General features: G+C 40.5%; 1 protein-coding gene across 7 annotated transcripts in view; it reads right to left on the bottom strand.

The window, feature by feature from the left end:
- Positions 1-6,758: 6,758 nt before the first annotated feature.
- The window catches only part of rabgap1l (RAB GTPase activating protein 1-like), a 219,520-nt gene continuing 206,975 nt past the window's right edge, over positions 6,759-19,303 (bottom strand). For 6 of the 7 annotated variants that reach the window (XM_060941348.1, XM_060941347.1, XM_060941349.1 and 3 more), the window contains 6 exons: positions 19,022-19,132; positions 17,936-18,040; positions 13,629-13,712; positions 13,373-13,444; positions 9,910-10,107; positions 6,759-8,811 (listed from right to left, as the gene is read on the bottom strand). In XM_060941348.1, coding sequence (XP_060797331.1) covers positions 8,677-8,811; positions 9,910-10,107; positions 13,373-13,444; positions 13,629-13,712; positions 17,936-18,040; positions 19,022-19,132 — 705 coding nt within the window. In that variant the 3' untranslated portion in view covers positions 6,759-8,676. Of the gene's footprint in view, positions 8,812-9,909; positions 10,108-13,372; positions 13,445-13,628; positions 13,713-17,786; positions 17,855-17,935; positions 18,041-19,021; positions 19,133-19,303 lie in introns of those variants that run through there. The other variant, XR_009656688.1, reaches the window with a different exon arrangement.

The following is a 19,303-nucleotide window of genomic DNA, read 5'->3' as shown; positions in this document are numbered from 1 at the left end:
AGTACCATTTTTTCATTGTATAGATGCTTCATTTCTAAGTGCCTTCACATTTATTCAGTTTCCTAGCACTACTACCTGATTACTTTTATGTACGGTGGTGCTTGAAAGTTTGTGAACCCTTTAGAATTTTCTATATTTCTGCATAAATATGACCTAAAACAATCAGATTTTCACACAGGTCCTAAAAGTAGATAAGGAGAACCCAGTTAAACAAATGAGAATTTTATACTTGGTCATTTATTTATTGAGGAAAATGATCCAATATTACATATCTGTGAGTGGCAAAAGTATGTGAACCTCTAGGATTAGCAGTTCATTTGAAGGTGAAATTAGAGTCAGGTGTTTTCAATCAATGGGATGACAATCAGGTGTGAGTGGGCACCCTGTTTTATTTAAAGAACAGGGATCTATCAAAGTCTGATCTTCACAACACGAACAAAGGAGATTTCCGAGGAGCTCAGAAAAAGCATTGTTGATGCTCATCAGGCTGGAAAAGGTTACAAAACCATCTCTAAAGAGTTTGGACTCCACCAATCCACAGTCAGACAGATTGTGTACAAATGGAGGAAATTCAAGACCATTGTTACCCTCCCCAGCAGTGGTCGACCAACAAAGATCACTCCAAGTGCAAGGCGTGTAATAGTCGGCGAGGTCACAAAGGACCCCAGGGTAACTTCTAAGCAACTGAAGGCCTCTCACATTGGCTAATGTTCATGAGTCCACCATCAGGAGAACACTGAACAACAATGGTGTGCACGGCAGGGTTGCAAGGAGAAAGCCACTGCTCTCCAAAAAGAACATTGCTGCACATCTGCAGTTTGCTAAAGCTCACATGGACAAGCCAGAAGGCTATTGGAAAAAACTTTTGTGGACAGATAAGACCAAAATGGAACTTTTTGGTTTAAATGAGAAGCGTTATGTTTGGAGAAAGGAAAACACTGCATTCCAGCATAAGAACCTTATCCCATCTGTGAAACATGGTGGTGGTAGTATCATGGTTTGTGCCTGTCTTGCTGCATCTGGGCCAGGACGGCTTGCCATCATTGATGGAACAATGAATTCTGAATTATACCAGCGAATTCTAAAGGAAAATGTCAGGACATCTGTCCATGAACTGAATCTCAAGAGAAGGTGGGTCATGTAGCAAGACAACAACCCTAAGCACACAAGTCATTCTACCAAAGAATGGTTAAAGAAAAATAAAGTTAATGTTTTGGAATGGCCAAGTCAAAGTCCTGACCTTAATCCAATCAAAATGTTGTGGAAGGACCTGAAGCGATCAGTTCATGTGAGGAAACCCACCAACATCCCAGAGTTGAAGCTGTTCTGTACGGAGGAATGGGCTAAAATTCCTCCAAGCCGGTGTGCAGGACTGATCAACAGTTACCGCAAACGTTTAGTTGCAGTTATTGCTGCACAAGGGGGTCACACCAGATACTGAAAGCAAAGGTTCACATACTTTTGCCACTCACAGATATGTAATATTGGATCATTTTCCTCAATAAATAAATGATCAAGTATAATATTTTTGTCTCATTTGTTTAACTGGGTTCTCTTTATCTACTTTTAGGACTTGTGTGAAAATCTGATGTTTTAGATCATATTTATGCAGAAATATAGAAAATTCTAAAGGGTTCGCAAACTTTCAAGCACCACTGTAAAACCAAGGTGTATGTATGTGCTTAGGCAGAGATGCCAACATTTTGTGAAATCAATGTGTAGTGACACATGCATACGAGCGGAGCGCCCGCAGGGCGCGTATAGTGAGTCCAATCCAGCTGGGGGTTCGGGGTAAGCCCCCCGAGAAAATTTTGGAACTTGGTGCTTTTTTTAGGGCCATGCTGAGTGAATACAAGGTGACTAAAATGAACTGGGACATGGTTTTGGGGGGAGAAATTTTTTTTTTTTCAATTGTCTGAAAAATAAAACCAAACCACAATCACTCATGATTTTCTCATGAGTGATACTCATAACTCACCACATTCACACAAAGTAAAGACTTCTCTGGTAATTTGTATACAATCAACTTTCAAACAGTGAATATTATTTTCTTAACTTTACTACACAAATGCAGATTACATCTCGTCTTCTTCCGCTTTATCCGGGACCGGGTCGCGGAGGCAGCAGTCTGAGCATGGAAGCCCAAACTTCCCTCTCCCCAGACACCTCGGCCAGCTCCTCGGGAAGAACACCGAGGCGTTCCCAGGCCAGCCGAGAGACATAGTCCCTCCAGCGTGTCCTGGGTCTTCCCCGGGGCCTCCTCCCGGGGGGACATGCCTGGAACACCTCCCCAGGGAGGCGTCCAGGAGGCATCCGAAAAAAAAGCCCAAGCCACCTCAGCTGGTTCCTCTCGATGTGGAGGAGCAGCGGCTCTACTCCGAGCTCCTCCCGAGTGACTGTGCTTCTCACCCTATCTCTAAGGGAGCGCCCAGCCACCCTGCGAAGGAAACTCATTTCGGCCGCTTGTATCCGCGATCTTGTTCTTTCGGTCATTACCCAAAGCTCACATGGATTAAAGTTTTCCGTCGTGTGACGGATTTCCGTCAACTGAACTCTCCCAAGGCCAAATGTGAGGTCGGTGCTGATCCGAGGAGAATTAAAATGACGGGTGGTTGGGTAGAGATTGGGTTATAACACTGATGTGTTGCAACACCATCAGCAGGGTTTATTTCACTTTTTTGTTTTTGAGCCATGCTTTGTGTCGTTCATTTCCTGTGTTTGATCATGTTTAAACGTTCGCTGTCTACGGTGCGGCATAAAAAAAAACGCGCTGTCAAAATTGGCAAAATACATTCCTATGTGCTTGGTGTGCTTGTGTCTGACCATTTCTGTTTTGTATTAAATTAAATCTTGCCAAAATGACTTAGTTCAAACCTGGACATATAGAAATAGAGCTGTTAAAAAAATTAGACCTAAATTTATAGCTAACAAATCAGCAGACGCCCCAACAATTATTATTTTCATTAGGCCAGTGTGTAAGGTATGTTAGAACCGTGCCTTATAGCCTACGTTATATCACAATTTAAGGAGGTTTGAGGAGTTGGAGGCTGCGAGCGCAATGATGTTCCGACATGCGCTCAACTTTATTCCCTGAAAATCATACACCAGCGTTCAATGCCCCAAACAGTCAAAATGTCTAGAAGACTACGGTTAAATAATAATCATAGCCTACTAAGTTAAATTACGTCAAAACATCTGTTTCTGGCCTATGAAATGATGGAGGAAAATGAGAACGAACGCAAAGTCGATAGCAGCCAACTTCACGCGATCTTTTAGGGAACTTAACACTCGTGTTGGCCACAATATTTCTCTTAATAAAATCGTGAATTGTTTTTGAAGTCGTATTCAACACAAAGTAAGGTCAAACCCCAATTTTAATTTAAGCGAAGATCCAAACTTTTTTCTATATTGACGTCGAGCATAGAGGAGCGTGTCATTCTGCTTTCGGTTTCGGCAGCATGGATGCGCTTTACATGAAAGAAGGCACTGATGTGTCTGCCATCGATAAAGGTGTAAAAAACAAGTGGAGGTGGGCTTGGCTGTACGAAATAGGTGAAAACGGAAAGCCATTTAGTTCATGGTGCAAAAAACTAAACATTCCAGGCGCTTGCATTTGTGTGGTTTGCCACAAAAAAATAACATACGGAAGCAATGGAAAGAGAGTGCAATAAATTGAATATATTAATCCATTAATTAATTGATAAAGTTATCAGTTCATCATTCTCAGAATTTCATCGAAATCCACCCATAACCCCCCCCCCCCCCCGTAAATTTTCAGTCAAATAATTTTTTTTTGCTTTAATCCATGATTAGCTCATGGCCATAGGTATGCAGATTACATACCATCAGTATTTATAGATAACATACTGGAACACTCAATTAGCAAATACTCAAATAGTTTACTAAACAAATGCAGATTACATGCCATCAATGTTTATAGAGAATATGCTGGAACACTCAATTAGCAAATACTCAAATAGTTGTACTGGAACATGTCTATTTCCTTTTTATTCCCATGATTAATGTCAAGTCACTTTGACTACTTTTAATTTTTATCAACTTCCTTTCACTTTTAATCTCATCAATATCAAGTCAGATTACTTATTCAGTTCTGATGGATTTACTTCAGAAGATGACTGTTTCAGTTCCAACAGTGTTTCGTTTCTTTTTGCGAACATATCGTGAAATGTTCATTGCATATTCGGAACATGGTGTTTTGGGTGGATGACAACCCTGATTTCATGTTTTGAGCGACAGTTTGTGAGGTTACAACACCCCGACAGCCCCTCAATACCTAGTGACATGGGCTGCTCGACATTCCATCGCGGCATCGATAATTAATTCGCGCATGCGCAGAACGCTTGTCAACAAAGATGGCGGCGCCCATCGAAGCAAACTTTGACCATAAATACAGTCAAAATATTGAATTATCAAGCGATAATTGGCCTCAAATGTACCGAACACCGGCAAAATATCGTGAACCCTTATAGATTCACGCGTTTCGAACCGCATCCATGCTAAAATCGTATGAATCCCATATTGAGGTATTTCACCTGACGTCACAGGGTCACGTGATGCCCCGGTGTCCGCCATTTTGGACGGCAAGCTAGCTAATGTCAACAACAGTAGCTGGTATGTTACTGTAGCAATGTTTACGTTCAGTCATTTGGATGACTGTTAAAACCTTTCAGTCTCAAGTTTTTCCTTTACTGGATTTACTAGTTTACTGAGCTAGCGTGCGCTGGCTCCCGGCTTGCCGGCTAGCGCGCGCTGGCTCAGTAAACTAGTAAATACAGTAAAGGAAAAACTTGAGACTGAAAGGTTTTAACAGTCATCCAAATGACTGAACGTAAACATTGCTACAGTAACATACCAGCTACTGTTGTTGACATTAGCTAGTGCTAACAGCTAGTTGCTAATACACTGCTACAACTACACCGACCCTAATAATACAGTTCTTAGTCATTGCCTGGTAACAGCAAATTTATAACGGGCCATGTCTCAACAGACTAAGAAGTTATTTCAATGACATTTAATAACATTTTGTTTATCCTGAGGACCGAAAGTAAATGAAAATGTGAACAAACCTTAGCTGTAATCAGATGGCGACCACCGGCTCCAGGGACGACCCGCTGATGTAGGCATGTTACCCAGCCTGACACAAAATATTTGTACGCATCCAAACTCGTATACGCTTTCAGATCAATACCTGTGTATGGCGATGGGTTTTTAACGACATAGGTATACAGATCATGTGGGCCGAAGTCAGGTAAAGACGAGGGCTTCGTGTACTTCCGTATGTCAGTGAACAATCCTTGTGGAAGCAGGTAAACGTCGTTCTCTAAGCCTGCTAACCTCAATTTTTGCAAATACCTCTCCCTCTGCTCGCCCTGTAAATGCTCTACGTCGCTGGATAGTGAAGGTGTTTTCTGCATCTCGCTCCTTTTTCTTTTATGTTTTTCGTTTGTCGCCTTCCTCGCATTCAAACTGATTCGAGCCGTGACGTCCAAAATGGCAGCATCACATGACTTGGTTACGTGAGTGAAATACCTCAATAAACTGAATAGACGGTCGTAGCCTTGTAGTGCTACTGTCAAAAACGTAGTGACTACGCACAAATCATAGTGATTGGCATCTCTGCTTAGGGTATAGAATTTGTTGGCGGCGGCACGGTAGTTAGCACTGTTGCCTCACAATAAGAAGGTTCTGGGTTCGAGCCCAGCGGCCAACGGGGGCCTTTCTGTGTGGAGTTTGCATGTTCTCCTCGTGTGCGTTTCCTCGAGGTGCTCTGGTTTCCCCCACAGTTCAAAGACATGCGGTTAGGCTAAAGTGCCCTTGAGCAAGGCACCTAACCCTCCAAGTGCTCCCTGGGCACTGTAGCATAGCTGCCCACTGCTCTGGGTACATGTGCGCGCATGCGTGTGTTCACCGCTTCAGATGCGTTAAATGCAGAGGATGAATTTCACTGTGCTTGAGTGCGCATGTGACAAAGGCTTCTTCTCTTCTGTAATGATGTAAATCTAAGGAAAAACCCATACCTCCAGAGTATGTGATCAGTGGAGAATTAATGAGTCAAAAAAAATTAACATTTATTGTACGTTTATTTCTGCAGTTATGATGTTACATTTACCCGAAACAGGTATTAAACAGTTCTATGTTGCTCTGAGTACAGTGTGTATCAACAGGCTCATAATTACATGGGGAGGAACACAACTGGCTTGATTTCAATTTTTCAGGATGTATTCTTGCTTTGTGCCCAGTGATTGTTGGATTTTGGTTGCACTACGACCTTCTTGGGCAGAATAATGCCCTCACTGAAGATAAAACTAACTAAAATGATCATGAGTCACCTTATACAGTCAGGTCCATAAGTATTTGGATAGTGACACTTCATAATGACAATTGTTAGTTTGTCCGATTACTTTTGAGCCTGTGAAAATGGAGGGACCATGTAATTCCTAAATGATTGTGATATTTTTATTAAACGCTGAAAGTCTATACTTCAATCACATCTTGATGGCTTCATTTCAAATCCATTGTGGTGGTGTATAGAGGCAAAATTATGAAAACTCTCACACTATCCAAATACCTGACTGTATGTACCACCCTATGTACTTCAGACCCCAAATATTTATTGGCAGATTTTACATGATGAAACTGCATGAATTTCATTTTTAGCCAAACAGTTCCTTAAAAAAACTACAACGAAGGGATGCAGAACGTATATCAAAAAATAAAGAAGAGAATCAAATTCAGACTTTAACGGAACAAGAATCATGGTTTATTTGTCACATAGTTGTACTGGGACAGGGTGGCATACCTGTAAATCCCATAACAACCCCCACCAGCTCACACTCATAAATCTAAACGGCTCAGATGGAATGTCTCCTGTGCCTTATAAACTATTAAATCAATCATAATGCTATGCAAACAATAGATTGCACTTTATATTGGTTAATATTAAACTAATGTTTGGCAGCACGCAATTCCAGAAATTACAAAATAGGAGTTTAGTATACAGGTTTTGACCACAGTAAAAATGAACAGTAAAAGTGTATTCACAACAAAGACATCTTGTTAGAGTGTTAAGATCCATGCGGTTGAAGAAATTCTAGGGTTAACCTTAGATGACCTTTCAGGAAGCCAAGTGAATGAAGAAACCTTGGTACAGAGACACAGACATGGAGGGTTGTTCTGTTTGTTCTACAGTTTAACTGCACTAATGAATGCACAATATTCTCAGCAAGACCTTCACAACATCACGGAACATGATTTTCTGATGAATAAGCTTGACAAAACTGGACAGTGATGCCAAGAGTAAGAGTTGGGAACGTCTGTGAAGAATTCTTGGCACATTTCTAATGCATGGCTCCTGCTATAGGGGGGGACACTGTTTTCCCAAGAGTGGGTGAAATTACGTTAAATTATACAGTGTGTACAAACCACTGCATTTGCAGAAAGGAATCTCCAGCTCACTCACCCCAGTGCAGAGGGAGTGATGCAGCTCGGTTATCACCGCTCCAGTCACTGGGAGAGTAAGAGCAGTAAAGCAGGAATGTCATTTTTGAGTTACAGTCGAGTAGAACACTGTGCTTTATGCTGTTAATATTTACATATTTTTAAATTCAAAAATGGTAAAAAAGAAAAAAAGGGACAGCACTCCTCTCAGAACTGTACAAGATAAAAAACAAACAAACATTTAGTTATATACTTGACAAAACAATTACATTAGTTATTAGTATCTAGAAAAACAGGGATATTTTTAGTCTGGATGCAGTATTCCCCCTCTCAAATTAAAAAAAAGCTACAATTACAAACGTGTAGATAAACTCTTAAGATAAAATCTTATTAGTAATGTTATATAGGAATTCCACCTTTAAAAGTTTAACAGTCAAGTAGGTAAATAAATTCAGTACTCTGCGGTACTGAAAACTGCCACTAGGTGGAACTGCTGCACTGCCTGAGACACTGCTCCTACTCAGTCTTCTCATATGTTCCTAACTGCTGTCTTCCAATGTACTGAGAACTCTGGATAAATATGACCTCCGACTAGGAAATGTGCAATGGAGCAATCACCAACACCAGAATTCACAAACACACCTGACTTCATAGTACAAACAAACAAACAAACCCACCCTTTACTCTCTTTACATCAGTCTCAAGTTGATGAAAACACGATTAGTTGTTTGCCATCATGTAAATATATTGTACCAATAATTTTGGCTTACATTTGTAATGTAATTCAGGTGATTTGTGCTTAACAATATTGAACAGGTCTTTCTTTGAAGTAGTGATAGCCTGTTAGCCCTCTTGATTTTACTAAAGAAAGGAAAAGTTGCTTCTGGGTGCTGATTTTTTCAAACACTCAATGATTGTAATGAAAATGGTTGCGCCAATTGTTGTAAAATAGTGATGACACTCCTTTTCACACTTTTGGCCTTCATAAAATTAAATCTGCTTTTCCATGGGCCACCAGAAGTTAAAGTAATGATGCTCTGCTCTACGGATTAGCAGTTCAGGTGGTTCTACCTTCCTGTCCACCGGTCTTCCCCAGTGTGAGAGGGAATACTGCATTACCACATGGTGTTTAGTAGTGTTCAGACATCCTCATCCTTCCCATGCACGTGCCAGGCAGTGGATCTGCTCCTGCCTCACTGGCTGAGGCCTGTATAAGTCCTATTGCCCCTCTTTGGGTGAGGAAGGTGCCTGACTGCTCGCTGATGTCTTCAGGGAACCCAGAGTTTTACTGAACCAGGAGTTTTTGGCAGCTTGGACTTCAGTCATCAGCACTCCCTTCTGATGCTCCAGCTCCTGATCAGGGGAAAAACATATTATAATCCAGGAAAACAAGAAAGGTAAAAAAGTTACAATGATAATAGTTAAAGTTCTCTTATAATATGATAATACAATGATAAAAGGTTATAAATACTGTAGTTCTCTCTTTAAGTACTTCAAGTATGAAAGTAAAAATACAAGATAGATTCACAAGTGAAAAGATGTTTGTCCCAAATCACAGAGTGATTTCAGTTACTGATTTAAAATGAGTTACTATGGTTAAATTTGTCTTGCTTTAAGAAAGCAACATGGGAAAACATTAGCCACAACTAACAGCAGCTTTATTCTGAATCTCTCAATCTTTAACTTGCATGATAACTCTGATGATACAAACTACTATTGGCTGAATGCTAAGATCTAGCAGTCACAATACAAAGTGAATTTTTAAATACAAAGTGCATTAACAGATGCAGGTATTTTTTTCTTTCTTTATTTACAAAGTGGATCAAAACTGCACGAGCTGCATTTAACTGTCAAAATCCAAACACACTCTAGAGAGCTGTGCACTAGCCAAACATAACACTCTGAATGGAACAGCTGCCAATGACAACACATGGAATGTTTCACATGTCCATGTCTTACGAGGTTATTAATAATAATAATAATAATAATAATCTTTTGGCTGCTCCTGTATGTTCGGGGTTGGCACAATGGATCTGTTCCACATGTTTGATTTGGCGTAGGTTTTACCTCGGATGCCCTACCTGACGCAACCCTCCCCAATCTAACTGGGCTTGGGACCGGCACCAAGTATGCACTGGCTTGTGCACCCCCAGTGGCTGGGTATTTTACCTAACCTGCATGCCTTTGGACTGTGGGGGGAAACTGGAGCACCCAGAGGAAACCCATGCAGACACGGGGAGAACATGCAAACACCACAAAGAAAGGCCCCCGTTGGCCATGAGGTTCAAACCTGGAACCTTCTTGCTGTGAGGCTAACCGCTGCACCACCGTGCCGCCAACAACAACAATAATAATACAGGAGCATCATGAAAACCTGGCAGATAGAAAAGAATAGACAGCAGAAGTTTAATAAAGACCATGTGTGCGTGTGCTCTCATTCTAAACCCTGACCTGGATCCTGCACTTGGCCTCCACCAGCTGCAGTTTGGTCTGAGCCAGTTCCAGCTCCAGCTCCCGCAGCTGAGCCTTCAGAGAATCCTTCTCCTCATCCAGGTCTGAGTCACGGTTGTCCTGTGTCACTGTGGGGACGTGCAGGGGACCGTCCTTATTGAACACCTCCCGGCATCGCTCGCATGCCATCACTTTACTCTGACAGTGTGTGGACACACACAAACACCAGTTAGATTTAAGGTTTGGGTTTTTATAAAGAACAACAAATTAATGTCAGTGTCAATTACAAACATGTTTATGGTTAACTCTTTTTGGGTTGTGCATACAGGTGTGAGTGTGAAGAAATGAAAAATCTTTTAAAACAATGGAGGGTGCAACAATCCTGATTGGATTTAGCATGGAACAAATGATAAGTGTTTTGGGTTTTAACATATTCAAGCTCATCATGTCCAAATATGCAAATACAAGACATTCAGCACTGGTTGATCAGAGGAAGAAACATGTAAACTAATTTGCATTGTAGAACTGAATTGAGATTTTTTTCAATCAGCGTAAGTGTTGGTGATTCATAGATGACTATGATTGTCAGGCTAAATATCCACCGCATGCAAAAGAGTATCTTCTTTCGCTTTCTTCTCTAGCACCCTGAACACTCGAGGGGCGTGTCAGTATACAATGCAGAGCATGAAATAACCGCAATTAAACTATGGACTTCAAATAAATACTCTTATTCAAGCAGGCTCCTCTTATAAACTTTGTTCTGAACTAAATACATTTATGAAGAATGATAGACTGTGAGGTAAACAATAATAAATAATAATTGCATTGATGAGGTAGAGGTAGTAGTGCAAATAAAACCAACAAACGTTATTGGTGCTACAAGTTCAGACTGTATAACACCCACAACTTGTAATGTAGCACCAATAACCTGTTTGTCGGTTTTATTTGCACTACTTCACCACTACTACCTCTACCTCATCAATGCAATTATTATGTGCAATAATATAGGTCTTAAAATTATTTTTTTACATACTTTTATTTTATATATATATATATATATATATATATATATATATATATATATTACACTATTCAAAAAAAGTAGGGGATATTGGATTTACAAGTAGAATGAAATGCAGATCATGAGGTCAGGAAGGAAACAAATGACAGAAAAACATTAAGGAAACATTTGTCAATTTATTCGAAACCCTGTGTACAGTCAGTAAAGGACAGATTCTCCAGAATAAGGGTCAACACAAACACAGGGTCACACAGCAAATTTACCACCATTTTGAAACCGAGTCAGTAGCGGGTAAAACCCCCTCGGCGTGGCATACTCCTAACGAGACGTCCCAGGTCATTTTGGGGAATGTTATTCCATTCCTGTTGCAATGCTGCAGCAAGTTCTTGGACATTGGCAGGAGGTTGTTGACGTTGGCGTAGCCGCTGTCCAAGCATGTCCCAGACATGCTCGATGGGGGAAAGGTCCGGACTGAGTGCTGGCCATGGTAATCTGGTGATATTCTGCTGCTGGAGGTAATCTGTAACGATCCTGGCCCTATGACATCTGGCATTGTCATCTTGGAAAATGAAACGGCGGCCATAACGACGTGCAAACGGCACAACATGGGGTGCCAAGATGTTGTCCCGGTAGTACTGCCCTGTGACACGTCCAGCAACAACATGCAAGTCTGTTCTGCCGGCAGCAGTGATGCCTCCCCACACCATTACAGAGCCACCCCCATACGGATCATGTCTAATGACGTTAACGTCATGGAAACGTTCGTTACGTCGGCGCCAAACCCTCCTGCGTCTGTCCAGGAAGTCCACAGTGAACCTCGACTCATCTGAGAACATTACGTGGTTCCATCGGCGATTATCCCAGCGTTGATGATGACGACACCATTGGAGTCTGGCCCTAATGTGACAATCCCTCAAACAGGGAATGACACGAGGACGTCGGGCGTGTAAGTGAAATCTGTGCAGTCGATTCCTGATGGTCTGGCCACTCACTACCAAGCCAGTATCCCTTCGAAGTTGAGACCTTATCTGATTTGCTGTTACCATACGATTTCTCAAGGCAATAGTGCGGATGAATCTGTCCTGAGCCTGAGTTGTTGCCCTTGGTCGACCGGATCGTGGTCTATCCTGAACAGACCCTGTAGCACGATGTCTGGACCATAATCTGCTGATGACAGACTGGGAAACATTCAATGCTCTTGCCACAACGACCTGTCTTGTGCCAACCTGTAGCATGCCAAGGGCACATAACCTCTCATCCTGTGTTAGACGGCGCATGGTCTCTGTTTAATTAACGACTTCAACCACTGATAATCTGATGCTTTCTCTTCAAAATCTTCCTTTGGAGTGGCTCTAACCTTCCAATTCAGAGTCATGCAAATTTGTGGCACGACCCCCTTGATTATCAGTAGCTGATCATGAGAGTGTCATTGATGTGTTTGGGTGATGAATTTCTTTGGAAATGCTTCCTCAGTAAGGAACTATACAACATGCTTTCGTATCCCTTTGTATATGTGAAAATTTGGATCTCAAAATAAAATATCCCCTACTTTTTTTGAATAGTATATATAAAAAATAAAAGTATGTAAAAAAATAATTTTAAGACCTTATTGAGAGGCTCGGGGAAAAAAAAATCGCACATTACAGGTAGACTCTGTTTTTATATATATATATATATATATTAAAAAACAACACAGAGTCTACCTGTAATGTGCGATTTTTTTCCCGAGCCTCTCAATAAGGCAATATTCCTATACTTTTCAAGGTAGATAATGCAAATAGCCCTCTGTATTTAATCTTTCGTTTGTCTAATTTTTATTTATCTGTATGACATTTTCTTGCTACTGTAACATGTGAATTTCCCCGATGTGGGATCAATAAAGTGAATCTAATCTAAACATTTTTTTGTCTATTTACAGCAGAATCCAATGACAAGTGTTTCTGCTAAAAAACAAAACAAAAAACAACTCACTCATCTATGAATATAGACGTGAAACAGTAACAGGAAAATTAGCTGTAACATGCTTTCATTTCTTGTCCATGCCATCCAGACAGAACTACACACAAGCAGTAAAATGCAAATGGACACAATACAACACAGGCAATGGAACGCTTTCTTTTGTCTGACTGATCAACACTACGTGACTTTCAGTTGTAATTGGCATTATGTTTAAACTAGCTCAACTTTTCTCACTGTGCCACGACCGAAGTTCTTGCTGCTCGCTATTGCACAACCCTTCATGCATTTTTTGCTACTCCACACTGGAAATGAATAAGAGAGAAGTGTTGTATTGGTTGGCAGTGGACATGTGGCCTAACAAGTTTTGTGGGAACTGAACCATTACAAAATAAGTGACAAAAAGACAAGATCACCTTGACTAAATTTGTTCAATGTACTGCCAAGATGATTATATTGTATGGAAACTGTAAGCAGATGTTTCACCTTCACAATATCCAGCTCCTCCTTCGTAGAGGCCTGTTGCTTCTCCAGCCTGGTGCTCAGCTGAGAGCAAATCTGGGACAGACGATATTAAACATTATCAGCCTTCATATCATCTCTACCATAGCCTGAAGATAAATAGCAGGAAATATGCCACTGATTCTGGTGATTGTAAAAAAGCAGAGGAATATGAATGTCAAGATCATTAGATGTGTGTGATTGGTGGACACAAAGGATTTACTGGAACAGCGCCTGTTACCTGTTTATACTCTGCAATGATGGCTGTGGTCTTCTTAATCTCAGACTCCGCTTTCTCCAACTCTCTTCTGAACACCTCCTTCAGCTAAATAAAAAACAAACAATATTTTATGACTCAGTGTTGTGAGAAAACATCCAAAAACTGACTTTAAATATCAAAACAACCTCAGTTGAAACGGCAACAACCATCACATCACTGTGGCACAGAATTGTTTAGCTGAGATTCTTAAAGGAAAACTGCAATGTTAAAGCTAGACTGCCCTTCAGATTTTTCAAGTGTAGGTCATAAAAATAATTTTCCCTGACATCCAATTTTTTTGTTTAGTGCACTGAAAGCTACTGAATTCAAATCACAGGCTTAAGATTTTATTAGTTTTTTAAAAACAGAACAATTAATGAATTTAGGGCCACATGGCCCTAAATGCACCGCTATTTTTTTCCTGCTTCACCATGACCCAATTCAAGATACTACGCCATCAGTGATGGGAATAACGGCGTTAGAAATAAACGGCGTTACTAACGGCGTTACTTTTTTTAGTAACGAGTAATCTAACTAATTACTTTTTACATCGTTATAACGCCGTTCCCGTTACTTACAATAAAATGCTATGCGTTACTTTATTAAAGCTGTTCTCATCTGGCACGCTGCTCGTTCAGCCTTTCTTTACTCTGCTTTCGTGTGGGGCGGGGAGACGCGAGACAACGGCACAGTAAGCCAATCAGAGTAGATTTGGACAACATACGTAGGTAGGCCACGCCTACTGCACTACTGCGCGCTCTTTCAATCGGAAGACACAGCGATGGCGAGCGGTCAGCCCAGCACTGCGCTTTCACATTGGAAATACAGCCATTACTTTTCATTACTTGAAATAAAAGGCAAGAGTGTTTACGTGCAATGCACATTATGTCGAGGAACAAAGCGTTTGTCCTCGTCAGTGGCCAGTAATTACACTCAAAAAAAAAACCCATTAGATTTACTTAACCGAGTTATGGCAACCGGTCCAACGAAACTGTGTTAATTTAGATTTATTGAATACAGTTATGTGTTGAAAAACTCAACAAAACTGTATTCAATACATCTAAATTAACACAGTTTCGTTGGACCGGTTGCCATAACTCGGTTAAGTAAATCCAATGTTTGGGTTTTTTTTGAGTGTAGTAACAATTTTAACAACTACAAAAATATATTACATTTGATAGATGTCTTATCTCACACTGTCCCACAAAAATATTAATATAGTGTAGATAACATTACTAATTGGTTCTGTTAAGTGTCCATTTCAGTCATTAAACACATTTAACATTCACTTTTATTATGATTACACTAATTGAATTTGATTTTTTTTTTTGAGGGGGAACAAAATGTAACGGAATAATTACTTTCCCTGGTAATTAGTTACTTTTATGACAAAGTAACTCCATTACTAACTCAGTTACTTTTTGGGAAAAGTAACTAGTAACTATAACTAATTACTTTTTGAAAGTAACGTGCCCAACACTGTACGCCATGCATCACGTGGTGGGCTTTCCCTGTTTGTGCAAGGCATTGTGGGATACAAATTTGAAACAGGAGAGAACAATGGAGAACATGAATGTGAATGAAATGTGGAAGACCAACTACAGTAATGGAAAGCGAGAAGAAAAGACGTTATGTTGCGAAGGAAAGGAAACGCAGGACCAAACTAATAAATATCAGCAGTCAGCGAGCACGTCGGTGTGAGCAGCTGTTCATTTGTCGGCAGAAAGATGTAACTGTCAGTGCACGGTCAAGGTAAACTTGTAGATGGCAGTAATGCAATACTGTGGATGCCAGCTGCCTTAAAACCCTAAAGATGAAGAGGACGATGACTAAGGTCGTCGTCCTCTTGCACACACAGACTTCCTCTGTCTGTTTGACTGTGCGAAGCGAGAGATTGCATGCACATTATTTGCTGGGGAGTTCCCTCAAATTAAATTACTTTCCAGCCATAGAATGGCCTGGGTCTCCCCCCCCAATTAAATTTTTTTTTAGATATTACAAAAATAAACATATATCACAATGACCAAATTTCAGAGGGAACTAAATTTCACTGATTTTATGAAATCAAAAGGCCGTCTACTTTTAATTTTACCTAATCTGTAACCACGTCATCTGTAGCGCATGCGGAGCCTGTCGTCACTTAGAGCTTGTAAGAGCTATGAACATTAGTTTCCTCACCAACCTCTCTTTCTCAAGTTAATAGGACAAAAAATGCAGCATATCATGTTACCATGTAACAGTAAACCACAAAGCCCTCAGCCTTGAAGACTTTCCTGTGGCGGAAAACAAAGTTACAGCTCTACCCCGACTGCTACAAAACCCTGAAACTGGAGACTCCTTCCATAAACGTTTAACATGTCTTTACAGAAAACTTCAGCACATCAATGATTATACATTTGTATTTGTTTACATAAAACATGTTTTAATGCATTTATTACTAGCGTTAGATTATGTGGAGCATCCACCATGTACAGTGGTGCTTGAAAGTTTGTGAACCCTTTAGAATTTTCTATTTTTCTGCATAAATATGACCTGAAACATCATCAGATTTTCACACGTCCTAAAAGTAGATAAAGAGAACCCAGTTAAACAAATGAGACAAAAATATCATACTTGGTCATTTATTTATTGAGGAAAATGATCCAATATTACATATCTATGAGTGGCAAAAGTATGTGAACCACAAGGATTAGCAGTTAATTTGAAGGTGAAATTAGAGTCAGGTGTTTTCAATCAATGGGATGACAATCAGGTGTGAGTGGGCACCCTGTTTTATTTAAAGAACAGGGATCTATCAAAGTCTGATCTTCACAACACGTTTGTGGAAGCGTGTCATGGCACGAACAAAGGAGATTTCTGAGGACCTCAGAAAAAGCGTTGATGCTCATCAGGCTGGAAAAGGTTACAAAACCATCTCTAAAGAGTTTGGACTCCACCAATCCACAGTCAGACAGATTGTGTACAAATGGAGGAAATTCAAGACCATTGTTACCCTCCCCAGGAGTGGTCGACCAATAAAGATCACTCCAAGTGCAAGGTGTGTAATAGTCGGCGAGGTCACAAAGGACCCCAGGGTAACTTCTAAGCAACTGAAGGCCTCTCTCACATTGGCTAATGTTCATGAGTCCATCATCAGGAGAACACTGAACAACAAATGGTGTGCATGGCAGGGTTGCAAGGAGAAAGCCACTGCTCTCCAAAAAGAACATTGCTGCACGTCTGCAGTTTGCTAAAGATCACGTGGACAAGCCAGAAGGCTATTGGAAAAATGTTTTGTGGATGGATGAGACCAAAATGGAACTTTTTCGTTTAAATGAGAAGCATTATGTTTGGAGAAAGGAAAACACTACATTCCAGCATAAGAACCTTATCCCATCTGTGAAACATGGTGGTGGTAGTATCATGGTTTGTGCCTGTCTTGCTGCATCTGGGCCAGGACGGCTTGCCATCATTGATGGAACAATGAATTCTGAATTATACCAGTGAATTCTAAAGGAAAATGTCAGGACATCTGTCCATGAACTGAATCTCAAGAGAAGGTGGGTCATGCAGCAAGACAACGACCCTAAGCACACAAGTCATTCTACCAAAGAATGGTTAAAGAAAAATAAAGTTAATGTTTTGGAATGGCCAAGTCAAAGTCCTGACCTTAATCCAATCGAAATGTTGTGGAAGGACCTGAAGCGAGCAGTTCATGTGAGGAAACCCACCAACATCCCAGAGCTGAAGCTGTTCTGTATGGAGGAATGGGCTAAAATTCCTCCAAGCCGGTGTGCAGGACTGATCAACAGTTACCGGAAACGTTTAGTTGCAGTTATTGCTGCACAAGGGGGTCACACCAGATACTGAAAGCAAAGGTTCACATACTTTTGCCACTCACAGATATGTAATATTGGATCATTTTCCTCAATAAATAAATGACCAAGTATAATATTTTTGTCTCATTTGTTTAACTGGGTTCTCTTTATCTACTTTTAGGACTTGTGTGAAAATCTGATGATGTTTTAGGTCATATTTATACAGAAATATAGGAAATTCTAAAGGGTTCACAAACTTTCAAGCACCACTGTAAGTCACTGTGTAAGTTGTTACTACAGAAACAATAACATATTAGAACACATGTATTAAATATAAACCTACTGTCAGAGCTGCTGTGACAGAAAATACATCAGCACCTTCAAACCAGTCAAATCGAGAATTCAGCAATGCTGTGGTATAAAAGTTGTTAATCAACTCCAGACAGGTTTACTGACAAACAGAAGCATGAGTACTTGACTGTTAATGCGGACCTGAGCTGTCTCTTCCTCCTGTCTCCTCTTCTCCTCCTCCGTCTCCACCAGCCGCTGTTTTGTGCTCAGCAGTTCTTTGTTCAATACGTCGGCCTTGTCTTCCGCCTAGACACAAACACAGCTCCATCTCAGTACTGCAGCAACAAAACTAGAAGAACATTCTTTTGTGTCATGTACACAATATATAAACTGAAGGAAAAGAAAATACTAGTGCTGTCAAAGTTAACGCGATAATAACGCGATCTCAATTTAACGTGATTTAAAAAAATAGTGCCGTTAACGCAAATTCTAATTTGGCCCTGCGAGTCACCCGTAGTTCCTGTTGAGGCTTGTCGCGCGCTGCTTCAATAAGAGTACGTGTGAGTGATGGAGAAAGGCATAGACATATAAACATCCTCGCCGCCATATTGGATGGGGCAAAGTGGAGCTTCTTCACCCGTCTCTGGTATAGCGTCTAGATAGTAGCCGAGAATAAAGATGCCTTATTCATGTGCTGCGTTTAACTGTACCAACAGGTTTACCGTCCAAACGAGATCACATGGGATTACCTACAGGTGAGACTGGAAAATACTTTTCAATACTGTTCCTTCAGTCTTCAGTTTCCCAGCTCATCTCCACCGGGTAGGTGTAGAGTTATAAGCAGTGAGCATTAGATAATACAGTGCCACACTATGATGAACATTTTTGAACATATGATGAATGTTTTTATTTTTGTTATCTGTTTTTTTCTTCTTTTATGGCAAATACTTCTCTTCAAAAGAAACTAATGAAGAGTAAAATAAAACATTTTTTTATTTTCACAGTGATATGCACTTTATTTTTCATCCCTTGGTTTTCTCATCTAATATGGAAGTTATGGATGTCAGTGGCTGTGACAAGACGTGTTATGCTCTGCAATAAAAAAAAAACAAAAACATTGGTACAAAGCAAGCCCATTCACTTTATGCTGATAAGAGAATTACAATGGTTTTTCATGTGACAAAAATGTGTGATTAAATTGCGATTAATTGCGAGTTAACTACGACAGTCGCGACATTAATCGCGATTAAATATTTTAATCGCTTGACAGCACTAGAAAATACATACCTGGTCTAAATCATTCCTCAGTGCAATCTTGCTCGTGACCAGCTCATGAGCAAGGTCATCATTCTCCTGCTCCAAACGCATACTGGCTTCCTGTAGCCTCCGATTCTCCCTCTGGATGAAAAAAAACAACAAAAACACGCGCACACACACACACACACACACACACACACACACACACAGTTACTGTTAAGTGTTTTAAGAATACATACTTGCCAGGAACAGAGCACACAGAAACTATCTGGACTACAACTAAGCTTCAAAACCACAGAAATACATCTAGAC

This window comes from Neoarius graeffei, chromosome 15 (assembly GCF_027579695.1).
Source record: "Neoarius graeffei isolate fNeoGra1 chromosome 15, fNeoGra1.pri, whole genome shotgun sequence".
Lineage (NCBI taxonomy): Eukaryota > Metazoa > Chordata > Actinopteri > Siluriformes > Ariidae > Neoarius > Neoarius graeffei.
The sequence above is the reverse complement of the archived record's forward strand: the minus strand, read 5'-3'. Positions and strand labels throughout refer to the sequence as shown.